The sequence below is a fragment of the Elephas maximus genome, chromosome 1, assembly GCF_024166365.1.
Source record: "Elephas maximus indicus isolate mEleMax1 chromosome 1, mEleMax1 primary haplotype, whole genome shotgun sequence".
NCBI lineage: Eukaryota > Metazoa > Chordata > Mammalia > Proboscidea > Elephantidae > Elephas > Elephas maximus.
In genome coordinates this window covers 146,412,871-146,431,554 of record NC_064819.1, presented here as the reverse complement: position 1 = coordinate 146,431,554, position 18,684 = coordinate 146,412,871, and the positions used below count along the sequence as shown (strand labels likewise).

Sequence of the window (18,684 nt, the reverse complement as noted above, 5' to 3'; positions counted from 1 at the left end):
CTCCTGGTTTTTCTCACTTTGCTTCTTTGTTAAAGCTTGCTGACTTTGAACTCAACCAAAACAGAAAAAAACCAAACTGGTTGCTGTTCAGTCAATTCTGAATCATAGCAAACTCATAGTGACCCTATAGGACAGAGTAGAGCTGTCCTGTAGGGTTTCCAAGGAGCAGCTGATAGATTTAAACTGCCAACCTTTTGGTTAGCAGCTGATCTCTTAACCACTGTACCACCAGGGCTCCTTGAACTCAGCATTCATCTTGAAATCTGGTTCTTGCCAAGCACCACTGTTGGGTTTTTGACTCTTCATATTGATTCTGTTTCTTGCCCACCACCTGATCTATTCCTTTTGTACTACCTGACTCACTCTAATCAAGTTCTGGCAACTGATCTGTATGCACTTCTCAGCATTGTTCCTTTGACACACCTTTGTTCTGCGTTTGCCAATCTTGTGTTGCCACTGTTATCTTGAAGCGATCCTGGACCTCTCTGGCTGAAATACAATGAAATTCTAGGGCAGAAGCTGTTTCTCAATTTATCCATGCCTCCAATATTTACTAAAAACATGCTATATTCCTGGTCTTGCCTTAGGTGTAGAAAATTAATAAGATGATCAAGACACCTAGCCCCTCTGTAGAGGAGGCAGAAAATTGGAATAGAAGACACTGTAATCTTATAAAAGTATGCCCATTAGTTAACTCTTGCTCACACCAGGTGATAACACTTGTTTCAACCTCAAATCTAGACTATTTCTTTTTGTTAGGAGGTTTAGTGTTAGTTGTCACTAGAATCAAAGCTCCAGGGACCAGATTTATGCCTTCACTGTTGTATCCCAGCAACACCCATCACAGTGCCTGAGGCATAACAGCAGCATCAGTAAGCACTTACTGAGTAAAGATTACTGTCCTTTAACCAAACCCTGGTGGCATAGTGGGTCAGCAGTTGAAATCTACCAGGTGCTACTTGGATACTCTATGGGGCTGTTCTACTCTGTCCTGTAGAATCGCTGTGAGTCAGAATTGACTCAGTGGCATTGGGTTTGGTTTTTTGTTTTTGGTCTACAAACTATTTTGTAATGTTAGTATGAACCACCCATCTGTCAGTTTGTCCTCCCGTGGTGGTTTGCATGTTGCTATGATGCTGGAAGCTATGCTACCAGTATTTCAAATACCAGCAGGGCCAATCATGGTAGACAGATTTCTGCAGAACTCCCAGACTAAGACAGACTAGAAAGAAAGACCTGGTGATTGTAGCCAGTGAAAACCCTATGAATCACAACAAAATATTGTCCAATATAGTGCTGGAAGATGAGTCCCCTAGGTTTGAAGGCATTCAAAATACACAGTGGCCACAACAGTGGACTCAAATATACCAATTATTATGAAGATGGTGCAGGACAGGGCAATATGTAGTTCAGTTATACATGGGTTATATGAGTTGGAGCCACCTTGATGGAAACTAACAACATCGGTATGTTTTTTGTATGGTTCATTTTGCTTTTTCCTCCAACTTGATTGTCAGCTCTTTAAGGGCAGTCATGTATGTGTGTGTGTGTGTTTATGTATATATATATATATATATATATATATATATATCTGTGTGTATATATATATATATACACATATATATATATACACACACATACGTATAAAAGCCCTTTGCCATTGAGTCGATTGCAACTCATAATGACCCTATAGGACAGAGTAGAGCTGCTCCATAGGGTTTCCAAGGAGTGGCTGGTGTATTCTAACTGCCAACCTTTTGGTTTGCAGCCAAGCTCTTAACCACTGTGCCGCCAGAGTTCCATATATATATATATACACATACCCCATATATACAATATATAAAACTGTGTGCTTTCTAAAAGCCTTTGTTTATGAGATGGACCCAGGAAATAAAAAGATACTAAGGAAACTCAAGAAAAGCATTCTGGAGCCTGTTTCTGTGATGTTGGTAGTAGAAAAGAGAAACACAGGAGTGAGTTCTGTGTGAAACTTATGCTTAGAGGCTCCTGGAATTAAAGCTGAATTACATTTTCATCACTGCATGTGATGGGGTGTTACATTTGTATAATGAGCCCTTAAATTTTCACTCATCATCTCATTGTCTTCAGCTGTAGGAGATCTGAGGCAGGAGAATATGTGAGAACAGAGATTTCAGAGACTGAAGGAGCATGGCGTAAATGAAACATGACTGAAAACACTGCCTTGCATGTCTTCACAGGCACCAGCATGTGTGGAAAGAGGTGAGAGGAAGAGGTAAGGGTGGGGTAGAGGCTTGGGGTGGAGGTTAGCTATTTGCTACCACATGTTTTTAGACTCTGGTGAAAATGTACAATTACGTAGCGTGCTGATTAAATCTGTTTTAGAACCAGAGATAAAATTCTCAGAAGAAAGATTATCAACTTGCCTATTTTTTAAAAAATCGAGCAAGCTGTGGCTGAAAATTTAACTAAAATTTAGGCTTTTTGGGGGAAACCATGCTGAGCTCTCGTTGCCCAGGGGACTGTGAGCAGTTTCCCATTATTATCACTGCACGTCAGCATGAGTGACACCATTCTCTCCTCTGGCCTTCTGCACCACTGGCTCGTGGCCATTATCCATTCTCAAGGTTAAGCTTTGAACAAAAGTGTTGTCAGTTGGAAGCCTGAGACTGTGAGAATTTTTCCCTTTTGGTCCTAATTCTGAATAATGTTTGCACAATTCAAGCCTCTGTTTTCACTATTAAAAGTGATATTATTCTCTGCTTTATTTTCACCTTTCTGAGCCTTAGTTTCTTCATCTCTTAAATGGAGAAACTAGATTTCTAAGCTTCCTTCTAGCTGTAATATCCTACAGCATCTATGACCTAACCCTCCTGGGAAGAAGAATGGGCCATCTCATTTTGAGAAACAATTGAGTTTCTGAAAAAGCATGTTTATTATATACGACTGCATTTTAAACATGCCATACATGGTATTTGAAGGAAATTTTCAGTGCCTTGTTTTGGAAAGTTCTTTTCTCCAACTTCACCTAATTTGATGTTGTGTTTTTGGTAGCTTTACTTAAAATAACCACTTGTCTGTGGTTTTCTGCCTATAAAATGTATGCTTGTTTTGCCAGGAGCTTGTTAAATGATAAAAGCATCAATAAAGCCTGTTATCTCCGTGGCGCTGTGTGGAAATCATCTGAAGAGAGTTAAATATACAGTACTTGCCACTGGGAAAGTATCTGATGTAACAGTTGTGTGTATAGATAAACAAAAGGCAAAAAACAAGTTCTTAAATTACAGTATTGAAGTTGAATACAAGCAACAGCGTATATTTTAAGTGGGATACTGAGTGAATTTTTATTTAGTGAATGAGAGAAGGTGCCATCTCCTACAGTAAACCAGAGAGCTACAGTATGAAGGGCATCAGAATTTAGGAGCCACAGGGGAGAGAGGGAGAGACCTCATAAATTTGGGGAGAAGAAGGCTTGGGTATCTGATGAAGTCTGGAAAAGACTTGAAGACAGCCACGGGTTTAATGAATTCCAGAGAAGATGCAGTTTTCTTATTGTGGTAGACAGAATAATGGCCTCCCAAGGATGTCCACACCCTAGTCCCCAGGCCCTGTGAACGTATTGCCTCACATGGCAAAAAGGACTTTTGCAGATGTGATTAAGGTTTCAGGTGGGTTCAATCTAATGACTTGAATCCTTAAAATCAGAAGACCTTTCCCACCTGTGATCAGAGAAGGACATGTAATCATAGATGAAGAATCAGAGAAATGTGATATTGCTGGCTTTGAAGATGGAGAAGGGCCATGAGCTAAAGAATATGGGCAACCATTAGAAGTTGGAAAAGGCGAGGAAGCAGATTTTCCCTTAAAGTCTCCAGAAAGGAATACAGCCCTGTGGACGCTTTCTTTTTAGTTGGTGAGACTATATCAAAATTCTGGCCTACCGACTGTAAGATGATAAATGTATGTTGCTTTAAGCCCGTAACTTTGTGGTAGTTGTAATAGCAATAGAAAACTAATACACGTACTTGAGTCCATAGCCACATGGATTAAAAAAACCCTGGCATTTTGATGTCAAATGACTTTACAAAAAAAAAAAAATTCACATTTCATCCTCAAATTCCCCTGTTATGCTCCAGCGAGGAACTGTTTGTGTCTCGCGATGCTGAAACCAGATCAAAATGAAAATTGAGTGCTTCTTTAATTTCTCTGCTTATGGCTTTTCCTTGGCCCTTGCGGGCTGACCCTGTGTTCTTCTTGCCCTTCGCTTGGTGTACACAAAGCTCTCTATTGGAAATGACAGCTCTTTGCCCTTCATCACTAGGCTTCCCCAAAAGCCCTTCGATTTGTACCTTGCAGTTTGAATTACTTTTGCTAAATGCTTAAAGATTTTTATGTGGGGCACAATATTCTAAGCTTTTCCTTGAGAGTTCCTGCTTCAATTTATCATGCTTATTATTACTTTTTTACGTAAACTTTGAATTGCCTCAATTTGCTGGGTCCTTATTCTTGCTCATCATGTTTAGAATGTTCTTGGCCTTGAATATTGCAGCAAGGTATACATGTCTCCTTTAGCACATTTTGTGTGATTTTATATGTAGATAAAATAACCCCTTATTGTAGAGATTCCCAGTTATAGAGGCCTCCAGGCAAGTATTTTCTAGAGATTCCTTCTGGATCTCCTACTTCAGGGAGGCTAGATAATTTAGATATTTAAAGGATTTCCCTTTAGCCTCTTCATCAAAATGTTGTAGTAGAGTCAACCAAGGTCTTCATCCTTGCCCTGCTTAGCCCAAAAAGTGAGACTCCTGTTGCCATCTAGTGCGCTCCAACTCATAGTGACTGTGTTAGTTATCTAGTGCTGCTATAACAGAATTACCACAAGTGGTAATGGCTTTAACAAATTACCACAAATGGATGGCTTTAACAAAGAGAAATTTATTTCCTCACAGTAAAGTGGGCTTAAATTCCAAATTCAGGGCATCAGCTCTAGGGGAAGGCTTTCTTTCTCTTGTCAGCTCTGGAGGAAGGTCCTTGTCTTCAATCTTCCCATGGTCGAGGAGCTTGTCAGGTGCAGGGACCTCGGCTCCAAAGGACGCACTCTGCTCCTGGTGCTGCTTTCTTGGTGGTATGAGGTCCCTGGTATGAGGTCCTCAACTCTCTGCTTGCTTCCCTTTCCTTTTATCTCTTGAGAGAGAAAAGGTGGCACAGGCCACACCGCAGGGAAATTCCCTTTACCTTGGATCAGGGAGGTAACCTGAGTAAGGGTGGTGTTACAATCCCACCCTAAAATTTTAACATAAGATTACAATCACAAAATGGAGGACAACCACAAAAAACCCCAAAACCAAACCCATTGCCATCAAGTTGATTCTGACTCATAGTGACCCTATAGGACAGAGTAGAACTGCCCCATAGAGTTTCCAAGGAGCGCCTGGCAGATTCAAACTGCCAGCCTTTTGATTAACAGCAATAAGACTTAACCGCTACTCCACCTGGGTTTCCAGGACAACCACACAATCCTAGAAATCATGGCCTAACCAAGTTGACACATAGTTTTGGGGGGACACAATTCAGTCCGTGACAGTGACCCTATAGGACAAGTAGAACTGCCCCATATGGTTTCCAAGGTTGCAATCTTTATGGAAGCAGACTGCCACATCTTTCTCCCGTGGGGTAGCTGGTGGGTTTGAACCTCCAATTTTTGGTTAGTAGCTGAGCACTTAACCACTTCACCACCAAGGCTCCGTCATAAAGGTGAGAGCAGTGCTAAACAAAGCATTCCTCCAACCACTGTGTTCTCTTTTGGTGTAAAAGAGGAAAGAGAATGAACTGTTATTCCCTGCTGAGCTCTTGTCATATCTGTGAGTGCTAGAAGCATGGAAAAAAATCCAAAGGCCTTAGCATTCCATCTCTGTGATTCATCCAGTCTGTCCACTTCAGTCACAGCTACTTTATTTGCAAGCAACAGATGCCCTCTGAAATTATCTCAATTAAAAAAGATATGTTTATTAAGGCTCTGGTTGGTGCCAATGGTTAAGTGCTTGGCTACTAACTGAAAGGTTGGTGGTTCAAATTCACCCAGAGGTGCCTCAGAAGAAAGGCCTGGCAATATACTTCCAAAAGGTCACAGCCATTGAAAATCCTGTGGAGCATAGTTCTACTCTGATACACATGGCGTCACCATGAGTTTGAATTGACTTGATGGCAACTTTTTTGAGGGAGGCTAGTTACTAAAGCTACATGGAAGTCTTAAGGAAGTCTTGAAAAATCTGAACAATTAGTCCTTAGAAAGGACAGGAACCATGGTAGCACTGGGGACCTCAGCAATAAGTTCATGAACTTCCACTCTAGCAACTTTCCCTTCTTTTTTTCTTGGAACCATCTTAGTCTCTCAGCATCCTAATGCAATTTCTAGAGGAAGAATCTGATTACCTCCCACCATCCCTACTGTGATTATTCCTGGAACAATCATCTTGCTTGGGAGAATCACATGGAATAAGCATGGGTGCCTGCTTTGACTGGCAGCGACTGGGACCAGCTCCTAGAGAGGGTGCTGCAGGTGGAGCAGGCCCATTTCTGGTCCATCGATTTACATGCCCCACTCTCGCTGCTCTTCCTCTCACCTCAACTGCTCTCTCCTCACACCTTAGCCTCTGACCCCTCAATGGGTATTTCATTTTTTGCTTTATTATCCCACTTTGACCCTTTCAGGATACACCTTTAAGTTTTCTTTTCAGCAACTTATTACCACAGTTATGTTTTATCCTGTCCTGTGTCCTGTCTTAAGCTCTGTGTACCAACAGCCTAGGCCCATTTCTTGTCTGGTTCTTACCATCGGGAACTCTAGGGAGCAGGAGATCTTCAATTTCTTTATTCCAGCAAAAGGTCCTCCATTATCTAGGTTATGGCACTATTTTCTGTCTTAAAAGGGCTATTCTGGCTGCTTTGTGACGAATATGAGCCATTAGGGATCAGGAAACAAAATAGCATGGCCATCTTAGAGGCTACTGCTGTGGTCCTGGGGAGAGATGGCTGTGGCGTGAACTAGGATGGTGGAAGTGGAGGTTAAGAGAAATGATCACACTCGGCATGTATTGTGATATTAAAGCCAATAATAGTATTTGCCATGGATTAGATGTGGAGGGTGACAGAAAGAGAGGCGTCAAGGAAACTCCATGTAGTTTGTCTGCCTGTTCAAATACATACTGATGCCATTTACTGAGCCAAGCAATATTTGGGAAGGAACAAGTTCAGGGGAAATAGGAAAGAGTCACGTTAGTTGACCTCTTGGTAGCATTTGACATACATGATTATTCCTTTCTTGAAACATTTTCTTCCCTTGGTTTTGGGAAACCATCTTCTCTTGGCTTTTTTTCCTGCCTTTCTCTCCACTCATTCTGCTGCTTTTTTGATTTTCCTCCTCTTCCCAACCCCCAAAGATTACGGTAATCCAAGGCTGGTGCTCATTTTTTTTTCCTGCCTAGGTTATGTTATAGTCCCAAAGATTTAACTACTACTTATATGCTGATGATTTCTCAATTTATGTTCCTAGCCTAATCATCTCCCTCTGACTCCAGAAAACCAAACCTGTTGCTGTTGAATTGATTCCAACTCATAGCGACCTTATAGGACACACTAGAACTGCCTCATAGGGTTTACAAGGCGTGGTAAATGTTTACGGAAGCAGACTGCCACATCTTTCTCAAGCAGACTGCTACACCTTTCACCCGAGTGGCTAGTGGATTTGAACCATCTACCTTTCGATTAGCAGCTGAGTGCTTAATCACTGCACCACCAGGGCTCCTTCCTCCAACTCCAGGATCATATAAATAACTGTTCAGCATCTCCAGTTGGATTTAACTCTTGGCTCTACTTTTTGAGCAAATATTGGTATTTCACGCTGACCTGCAGATATTCTGTAGGGGGTCTTTCTGTTACCTGCAAATTATGTCTTTGGATTATAGTAAAAACGTCTCTAAATATCTGAGACTCTAAGTGAAATCATCTCATTGGCGAGGGTTTTCCTTGACCATTATACGTTTGATTTGGCTCAGCTAAGAAATGCTTCTGGAGAGCTTTATTATGGGTTTTTTGAAGGTAATCCCATAGCTGTTGTAAAAAAAAAATCCCATAGTTGTTTAAAAAAAAAAATCGACTGGATACATAGTGATCGTCTTTGACAGAGTAAAACTGCCCCATAGGGCATCCTAGGCTGTAATCTTTACAGGAGCAGATTGCCAGGCCTTTTCTCCTGTGGAGCCACTGATTGGGTTTGAACTGCCGACCTTTTGGTTAGCAGCTGAGTGTATAACCATTGTACCATCAGGACTCAATCTCCTAACTAATGGTCTGAAGGTGCTCTCATGTAGAAGTAATGTAATTGATGACATGCTGTTATAGTGATGGCCATCACCAGATTTATTTTCTTGGTGAAATTTAAATCTCTTCACAGTGACTGTTGGGGTTGGTGATGGATATTAGATAATCACCAGATATCCAGATTTGGATTCCCACTTGATTGTCTCTTTATTTGCTTTAACATTGAATGAAATAGTTTCAGCATGTGAATTCCAGGGGACAGGATGCCTGGTGGGAAGTGTTTATTACTTTTGATGATTTTTTTTCATTCTAGGTAAACATGAATTCCACAAGGTGTTTAATTCAAGATAGTTCTCAAAATATGACTCCCAGGATGCATATTTGCACATTTGACATTGTGATGGAGGAAAAGGGCATCAACTTGAGAGTCAGATGTTCCTGAATTCAATACTTTTAGCTGTGCCACTTACGAATTGGGGAACTTGGTCAGGTTGTTTAATTTCTGCAAGCATCAGTTTCGTCATCTGTATAAAAGAGATAGTAACTGCACTTGCAGTGAGAAACAACTCAGTTGGTATATATAATGGGCTTAACACACTGTCTGGCACCTGGTTCCTTCCCTTCTTCTTCTACCTTCATTGTTTTCTACATAAGCCATTTTACGCTGAGTTCATTTAACTTTCAGAATGGAGTTCCTTACCAAGATACTTGAAATTAGATTTCTGCTGCCTGCTGTTCAGCTCTTTTCTTTTTAAATAGTATCCCAATCTTGTTGGCAAATAATAATTAATTAATTTTTTTTAATATCAAGTGGCAGGCATCCCAGATTAAATTTAAATGATTCCCTTTATAGGGTTTTGGGGGGATTGGTGGAGCTTCACTTTGTCAAACTAAAGAACCTCACTGGAAATAATTTGATCTATGAGAAGGGAGAAATGGAGCAAAAGTCTGGTTTCTGGTTAGTGGGTTTGGGCTGGAAGGGACCAAGGGCAAGTTTAATGTGGAGTGCTGGGATCGGAGCTTGGCTAAAATCAGGGAAGGCTGATTTTATACATTGTGTTTTCCTGGAAGACTTTTTTGTTTGAAGGAAGGATTTAAGCCTTAAAAATGTTTGAATACTACTTCCCTTTGGTATGTAGTTTTGGAACGGGGGGCAATTTAACTCAAGTCAAAATGAATAATATTCATGTTAACATTATACTAGTACTTTCTCCTCATATGCCTGTTGTGTTTTTCATGTCACAAGATTTATTCTTAACTGACATTTGATAGGATTTTTGTTTTCATTTAAGTAAATTTTTATGTCATAGCTAATGTATGTCAACCAATTAATACGCACTTGTGACCTTCAAAGTTAATTGTGTCTGTAGCCATACTTAACAAACTTAGAGGTTTGCTTACTTAATCAATGTTTTAAATTTTTTATTAGACTATTGCCATAACAAAATAATTTTCTTGAGTCTAAAAAGTTTGTATTTATCTCCATTACCCAATATTACCTTTTAGAAATCACACTTTTGACATAACATCTACTTCTTTTGTGTCTGAAACCATTTCTTTGCTTTTTTTAAACAAATGTCTTTTGTTACTACTGGTATGTGTAGGTACCACTTACATTTCCTGCCTCTGGAATTTCTTGGGAGGCTTTTTGGCCACTTACAGTGCATGTTGGTGTTGGGGTGGGGCCTTGTGTAACTGCATAAAACAGAAGGAAGCTTGTCGGCACCACACTGCTGGTTGAGAGGCTACTGTATGCAGTGCTGCATCCTGGAGGCCTGCTTGTGTAAAAGTTTTGTCTCTTTTGGCTTCTGTGTGAGTTTTTTTTTTTTTTTTTTATGATGAGATAAAGACTTGTAAGTATATTTATTGTTTCCTGTGTGTTGTTGGAAATATGCAGTTTTCAGCACTATGTAGTATTCAAGTGAATAAGTTATCTTCAGGTGCGATATAGTGTAAGCATGCGTCCTTGACATACTGTATCACCACAGGTACACATAAGTACCCCTTACATTTTTTGCCTCTCGGGCTTCTGAACAGTGAGATAAGCCTTTAAAGTATATTTTTGGTTTCCTGTGTGTTATTGGGAAGGTGAGGTTTTGGGGATTAATTAATAATCAAGTGAATAACTTATTTTCAGGCACAATACAGGGTAAGCATGTGCTGTAGAGTCCTTGATGTACTGCGTGTACGTTTCATGCATATATCTGTAAAAGGAACCAGAAGGGGATGCAGAGAACGCACCCCTAAGAAGCAGACTCGAACAACAGTTATGTACAGCCAGTGCAGGGCACCCTTGTGTGTTACCCTATGTTTTCAAAAGTTTCATTCAATAAAATAAAATTGCTAAGATAAAACGATTTTTTCCCTGCCTCATTCCATCTGTCCTACCTCCGGAGCCCACTGGTACATATGTATACCATATAATATTTATGAGTATTTATCTTACATAACAAAAAATTACCAAGACTTAATGATACAGCATGCATTCCATTAGGGGAAAAACATTACATTAAAAAAAAAAAATTCAATAATGAAAGGGTTAAACCATCTGTCTTAGTCATCTAGTGCTGCTGTAACAGAAATACCACAAGTGAATGGCTTTAACAAACAAGTTTCTTCTCTTACAGTCTGGTAGACTGCTGTTGCTGTTGTTAGGTCCCATCAAGTTGGTTCCGACTCATAGCGACCCTATGCACAACAGAACGAAACACTACCTGGTCCTGCACCATCCTTAAAATCGTTGTTATGCTTGAGCTCATTGTTGCAGCCACTGTGTCAGTCCACCTGGTTGAGGCTCTTCCTCTTTTCTGCTGACCCTGTACTTTGCCAAGCATGATGTCCTTCTACAGGGACTGATCCCACCTGACAACATGTCTGAAGTATGTAGGATGCAGTCCCGCCATTCTTCTAAGGAACATTCTGGTTGTACATCTTCTAAGACAGATTTGTTCGTTCTTTTGGCACTCCATGGTATATTCAATATTCTTCACCAACACCACAATTCAAAGGCATCAACTCTTCTTTGGTCTTACTTATTCATTGTCCACCTTTCACACGCATTTGATGTGATTGAAAATACCATGGCTTGAGTCAGCTTTGCCTTAGTCTTCAAGATGACATCTTTACTCTTCAACACTTTAAAGAGGTCCTTTGCAGCAGATTTGCCCAATGCAATGCATCTTTTGATTTCTTGGCTGATGCTTCCATGGCTGTTGATTTTGGATCCACGTAAAATGAAATCCTTGACAACTTCAGTCTTTTCTCCGCTTATCAGGATGTTGCTTATTGGTCCAGTTATGAAGATTTTTGTTTTCTTTATGTTGAAGTGAAATCCATACTGAAGGCTGTGGTCTTCAATCTTCATTGGTAAATGCTTCAAGTCCTCTTCACTTTCAGCAAGCAAGGATGTGTCATCTGCATAACGCAGGTTGTTAATGAGTCTTCCTCCAATTCTGATGCCCCCTTCTTCTTCATATAGTCCAGTTTCTTGTATTATTCGCTCAGCATGCAGATTGAAAAGGTATGGTGAAAGAATACAACCCTGATGCCCACCTTTCCTGACTTTAAACCAATCAGTATCCCCTTGTTCTGTCCAAACAACTGCCTCTTGATCTATGTAAACTTCTCAATGTTATCCATAATTTGTTATGATCCACATAGTCGAATGCCTTTGCGTAGTCAAGAAAACTCAGGTAAACATCCTTCTGGTATTCTCTGCTTTCAGCCAGGATCCATCTGACATCAGCAGTGATATCCCTGGTTCCACGTCCACTTCTGAAACTGGCCTGAATTTCTGGAAGTTCCCTGTGGATATACTGCTGCAGCCGTTTTTGAATGATCTTCAGTAAAATTTTGCTTGCGTCTGATATTAATAATATTGTTCTATAATTTCCGCATTCGGTTGGATCACCTTTCTTGGGAATGGGCATAAATATGGATGTCTTGCAGTCAGTTGGCCAGGAAGCTCTCTTCCATATTTCTTGGCATAGATGAGTGAGCACCTCCAGCACTGCATCTGTTTGTTGAAACATCTCAATTGATATTTCGTCAATTCCTGGAGCCTTATTTTTTGCCAATGCCTTCAGAGCAGCTTGGGCTTCTTCCTTCAGTACTACAGGTTCCAGATCATATGTCATCTCTTGAAATGGTTGAACATCGACTAATTCTTTTTGGTATAATGACTCTGTGTATTCTTTCCGTCTTCTTTTGATGCTTCCTGCGTCGTTTAATATTTTCCCCATAGAAACCTTCACTATTACAACTCGAGGCTTGAATTTTTTTCTTCAGTTCTTTCAGCTTGAGAAATGCCGAGCGTGTTCTTCCTTTTTGGTTCTCCATCTCCAGCTCTTTGCGCGTCATTGTAATACTTTACTTTGTCTTCTCGAGACACCCTTTCAAATCTTCCATTTAGTTCTTTTACTTCATCAATTTTTCCTTTTGCATTAGCTGCTCGACTTTTAAGAGCAAATTTCAGAGTCTCCTCTGACATCCACCTTGGTCTTTTCTTTCTTTCCTGTCTCTTCAGTGACCTCTTGCTTTCTTCATGGATAACGTCCTTGATGTCATTCCACAACTTGTCTGGTCTTCAGTCACTAGTGTTCAATGCGTCAAATCTATTCTTCAGATGGTCTCTAAATTTGGGTGGGATATAGTCACGGTCATATTTTGGCTTTCGTGGACTTGCTCTGATTTTCTTCATTTTCAGCTTGAACTTGCATATTAGCAATTGATGGTCTGTTTCACAGTTGGCCCTGCCCTTGTTCTGACTGATGATGTTGAGCGTTTCCATCGTCTCTTGCCACAGATGTAGTCAATTTGATTTCTATGTGCTCCATCTGGCAAGGTCCATGTGTATAGTCACCGTTTATGTTGGTGAAAGAAGGTATTTGCAATGAAGAAGTCGTTGGTCTTGCAAAATTCTGTCATTCGATCTCCGGCATTGTTTCTATCACCAGGGCCATATTTCCCAACTACCGATCATCCTTCTTTGTTTCCAACTTTCGCATTTCAATCACAGTAATTATCAATGCATCTTGACTGCATGTTTGATCAATTTCAGACTGCAGCAGCTGATAAAAATCTTCTATTTCTTTGTCTTTGGCCCTAGTGATTGGTACATTTATTTGACTAATAGTCATATTAACTGGTCTTCCTCGTAGGGGTATGGATATTAACCTATCCCTGACACCATTGTATTTCAGGATAGGTCTTGAAATGTTAGTTTTGATGATGAATGCAACATCATTCCTCTTCAAGTTGTCATTCCCAGCATAGTAGACTATATGATTATCCAATTCAAAATGGCCGGTTCCAGTCCATTTCAGCTCACTAATGCCTAGGATATTGATGTTTATGCATTGCATTTCATTTTTGATGATTTCCAGTTTTCCTAGATTCCTACTTCGTACATTCCAGTTTCCAATTATTAATGGGTGTTTGCATCTGTTTTTTCTCATTTTGAGTCATGCCACATCAGCAAATGAAGGTAGGCTAGAAGTCTATATTCAGGGTATGAGCTCCAGGGGAAGAATTTCTTTCTGTGTCAGCTCTGGAGGAAGGTCCTTGTTATCAATTATCTCCTGGTCTAAGACCTTCTCTGTGCAGGATCTCCAGGCCCAAAGGACACGCTGTGTTCCAGCCGCTGCTTTCTTGGCATTATGAGGTCCCCAATTATCTGCTCGCTTCCCTTTTCTTTTTTCTCTTGTTAGATAAAAGGTCGTCCAGGCCACACCCCAGTAAAACTCCCTTTACATTGGATCAGTGATGTAACCTGAGCAAGGGTGTTACATCCCACTCTGTACCTCTTCATCATAACCCAATCTTGTCTCATTAACCGCAGGCAGAAGTTAGGATTTGCAACATGTAGAATAATTATATCAACCACAAAATGGAGGACAACCACACTAGGAATCATGGCCTAATGAAGTTGACACATTTTTTGGGGGGTCACAATTCAATCCATGATGCCATCCTACTGCGTTAGATCTCTGTTTGAAATACAGGCATTTCCCACATCTGTCACTTCAGAGTATTAGATGCTATGCAGAGAAAAAAAAAAAGGATAAATTGTGGTACAGTTTATAATGAACAGCGGTGGAACAGGACCTATCAATACTAGCCTGATAAAGCAATTTAAACGTATTGGACATATTCACAAATTGCATAAACATAATTTAAAAATAGATTCTGATGTTTCTTGAAAGAAAATCCATAGTGACCTTAGGAGGTGAGTCTATGTTATCAAGTATTTGCTAAAGTCACCATTTGCCGCCCTTTACACAAAGAAGTAAAAGGAAAGGATGAATGAGTTCTGGGAAATTCTGACTGCAGTCTAGTACACATTTTAATAAGTAGAGTTATGTTTTCCTCATTGAGGGCTTTATTCATAGCAGTAGTTCTCAAACCTGTTGCTCATGCTCCAACCCATCCCCCTCTAATTAAATCAGAATTTCCTCATATAATTCTAATATGCTTCCAGGGGTGAGGACCACTGCCCTAAGGGTTGAATTCAACTTGCATTCCTAAGGATAACAGGGGATTGTTATTTACAAAGCATCTATTGGGTTTTTCTGTATCTAGCCTGGTTGCCTGCTAGAGGAATTAAAACTTTTATGTAGCAGTGGCTCTAAACACTGATTAATTGGATCTCCTGCAATATTAATGATTTCCTAAGGAGGTTTGTTGCTAGTAACAGAATTTTTTGCATCTCATTCATTTGCTGGTGAATTCAGATTCACATCTTTGACCATTGTCCTATACACTGGAAAGCAACTGGCTAAAGAAAACTAAAGCAGTGCGTTCGGTTAACAGCTGATCTGCATCCAGGCAGTTTCTTCAAGCTGCTCTGGAAGCTGTATGTTCTGTCACGGGAGGTTTTCAGCTGCGGTAGTTAATTAAGGCTCATTAAGATAGTCAAAATGGATTGTCTGTTTTGCTTCCTTCTCTACTCTCTTGCATCTCCATTAGTTTTACAGTCATATCCTGGGTTGCCAGTTCCTGACTTATTCTTGTTTGAGGTTTAGTTGCCTTTTATGTAGCTCTGCCAATTTCACCTCTGCATAAGTCTCTGCGCCCCCTCAGTGTGCCTGGCACTTTTGCTTTCTTGTCTCTCCCACTCACCCTATACTCCTGCTTCCAAAACTTCCAGCCCTACTCTGCCATTCTTGCTCCTGTCACTCACCAACATCTTTCCTCATGTTCTCCACTCTCAAGCCTGGGTTCTGTATATTTCATCTTTTGACCTCTACTTCCCTCTGCTAATCTTCTGTGTCTTCCACCATTCACCCAGGAGGCCAAGTTAGGAATTTCTACAAAATTATATGAAAAGAAGTTAATTTTCCTTTCCTAAAAGTGATTTTAGTGAAGCTTCTGTCTTTACTATTGCTACAAAGGCCTTTGAGATCTGTGTCTGCTTGTATCCTGGCATAAGAGCTGGTTGGCAGGCAAATGGAAATTCTCTAATGTGCAAAATTACGTATACTTATAGAACACTGGGGTAGCAGGGAGCAATCAGCATGCAAAATACAACCTGCAATTAGAAATAATAATAATTACATATGGGAACATTTAATTTTCTATGTATTATAAAATATAGCCAGGAAAATAAATCTGCAGCTGAAGTCGCAGTTTCTGAAAGAAGTTTTGTCAAGCTTAATAAGCATCAGTCCACGGATAAATGAGATTTTTAACAAAGAGACCAGATCAAGGAACGCGTCTTGATATTTCTGCCCTTGTGAACATCATTTCTGTCCACTGTAGGCCTATACCAAAAGTTCAGACTTGTGGATAAATTTGAAGAGCTGTTATACCACAGACTGCCAGAAGAACAAACAAATCTGTTTTGGAGGAAATATAGCTGTAATGCTCCTTAGAAGCAAGGATGACAAGACTTCAACTTGACTACTTTGGACACATCATCAAAAGGGACTGATTACTGGAGAAAGACATCTTGCTTGGTAGACTAGAAGGTCAGGGAAAAATCGGGAGACCCTCAGTGAGATGACTTGAAAAAGTGGCTAGAACAATGGGCTCAAACATAGCAACAATTGTGAGGCTGGTACAGGACCTAGCAGCATTTCATTCTGTTATACATGGGGTCGATAAGAGTTGGAACTGACTCGATGGCACGTAACATCAACAACAAGGTAGTTCAGAGTGTCGAGACATATTAGTGGGAATTTCACTGCAGTCTGGCTCTGAGAGGGAAAGACATGCCTTTGTAGCTCAGATATTTTTTATCTGAACTCCACAAAATATACTCAGTTACAGATAATTGGAATTATGGCTGTGAGGTAGCTTGCAGGAAGAAGAGCATTTGACCATTTATATTGCTGAGTAGTGAGAGTCTATATGTCAAAATATATACCATTATAAACAATTTATAGTGATCTAACAAAATCTAGGAGTCTTTTTTTTTAAATTGTGCTTTAGATAAAGGTTTACAGAGCAAATTAGTTACTCATTAAACAATCAATACACATACTGTTTTGTGACATTAGTTGACAACCCTACAACATGTCAGCACTCTCCCTTTCTCAACCTTGGGTTCCCCATCATCAGCTTTCCTGTCTCCTCCTGCCTTCTCATCTTTGCCCCTGGGTTGGTTTGCCCATTTAGTCTTGTTTTGTAGTCCTGTCTTACCTTGGCTGAAGGGTGAACCTCTGGAGTGACTTCAGGACTGAGTTAAAAGGATGTCTGGGGCCATACTCTGAGGGTTTCTCTAGTCTCTGTCAGACCAGTAAGACTGGTCTTTTTGTGAGTTAGAATTTTGTTCTACATTTTTCCCCAGCTCTGTCCAGGACCCTCTGTTGTGATCCCTGTCAGAGCAGTCAGTGGTGGTAGCTGGGCACCATCTAGTTGTGCTGGACTCAGTCTGGTGAAGGCTGTGGTAGTTGTGATCTGTTATTCCTTTGGACTAATCTTTCCCTTGTGTCTTTGATTTTTTTCATTCTCCCTTGCTCCAGATGGGGTGGGACTAGAGGAGTATCTTAGATGGCCACTCACAAGCTTTTAAGACCCCAAATGCCCAGCCCTCAGCCCAGTAATTCGGCCCCTCAGGAAGTTTGGCTATGCCTATGAAACTTCCATGACCTTGACTTGGTCAAGTTGTGCTGATTTCCCCAGTATTGTATACTGTCTTACTCCTCACTGAAGCTACCACTTATTTTCTGTTTAGTGTTTTTCCATCCCCATCCCTCCCCTACCTCATAACCATCAAATATTGTTTCTTTCTGTGTGTAAACCTTTTCTTGACTTTTTATAATATTGGTCTTATACAGTATTTGTCCTTTTGTGATTGACTTATTTCACTTGGCATAATGCCCTACACATTCATCCACATAGTGAGATGTTTTGCAGATTCATTGTTGTATAGTATTCCCTTATGTGTATGTACCATACTTTATTCATTCATCTGTCGGTGGGCACTTAGTTTGTTTTCATCTTTTTGCTGTGTGAATAATGCTGCAGTGAACATGGGTGTGCATATGTTTATTTGTGCGATGGCTCTTATTTCTGTAGGATATATTCCTAGGAGTGGGACTGCTGGATCATATGGTATTTTTATTTCTAACTTTTTAAGGAAGTGCCATATCTTTTTCCAAAATTGTTGTACCATTTTGCATTCCCACTAGCAGTGCATAAGAATTCCAGTCTCCCTGCAGCCTCCCCAATGTTTGTTACTTTGTTTTGTTTTGACTCATGCCAATAATGTCGGGGTACAAGATGATATCTCATTGTAGTTTTGATTTGCATTTCTGTAATGGCTAGTCATCGTGTGCATTTCCTCATTTGTCTATTAGCTGCCTGAATATTGTCTTTAGTGCAGTGTCTGCTCATAGCCTTTGCCTATTTTTTAATTGGATTATTTGTCTTTTTGTTGTAGTGGTGTTGGATTTTCTTGTAGATTTTAAAGATTATACCTTTGTTGGATTTGTCATAGCCAAATTTTTTTCCCAGTCTGTAGGTTCTCTTTTTACTCTTTTGGTGAAGTCTTTTGATGAGCATATGTGTTTAGTTTTTAGAAGATCCTAGTTATCTATCTTACCTTCTGGAGTTTGTGTATTGTTAGTTATGTTTATATCCTGTTTATGGCATATACTATGGCCTCTTCTAGGAGTCCTTAACTCTATAAATGAGTAATAAAATTGGAAATACAGATCAGGAAGTTTCAAGAATAATCTTTCCAAGAGTGCTATGGCCCAACATAAATATTAAACATTAGTGTTTAAAAGTACCTTAAATTAAAGATTTTCTTAATTAAGCCATCCTGGTTCTTTTTCTAGTGCCTGGAAAACAAGGCAAAAAACTGGCACCTGGAGGATCCTTGGCAGAATGTGTAAAGAGTAGTTTTTTTCCTTAAAAAAAAAAAAAAAAACCAAGCCCATT

General features: G+C 40.0%; 1 protein-coding gene across 1 annotated transcript in view; it reads left to right on the top strand.

Moving 5' to 3' along the window:
- The window catches only part of UBE3D (ubiquitin protein ligase E3D), a 318,973-nt gene extending 316,843 nt beyond the window's left edge, over window positions 1-2,130 (top strand). The window contains exon 10 of the mRNA XM_049896368.1: window positions 2,110-2,130. Coding sequence (XP_049752325.1) covers window positions 2,110-2,115 — 6 coding nt within the window. The 3' untranslated portion in view covers window positions 2,116-2,130. The remainder of the gene's footprint in view (window positions 1-2,109) is intronic.
- Window positions 2,131-18,684: the final 16,554 nt, after the last annotated feature.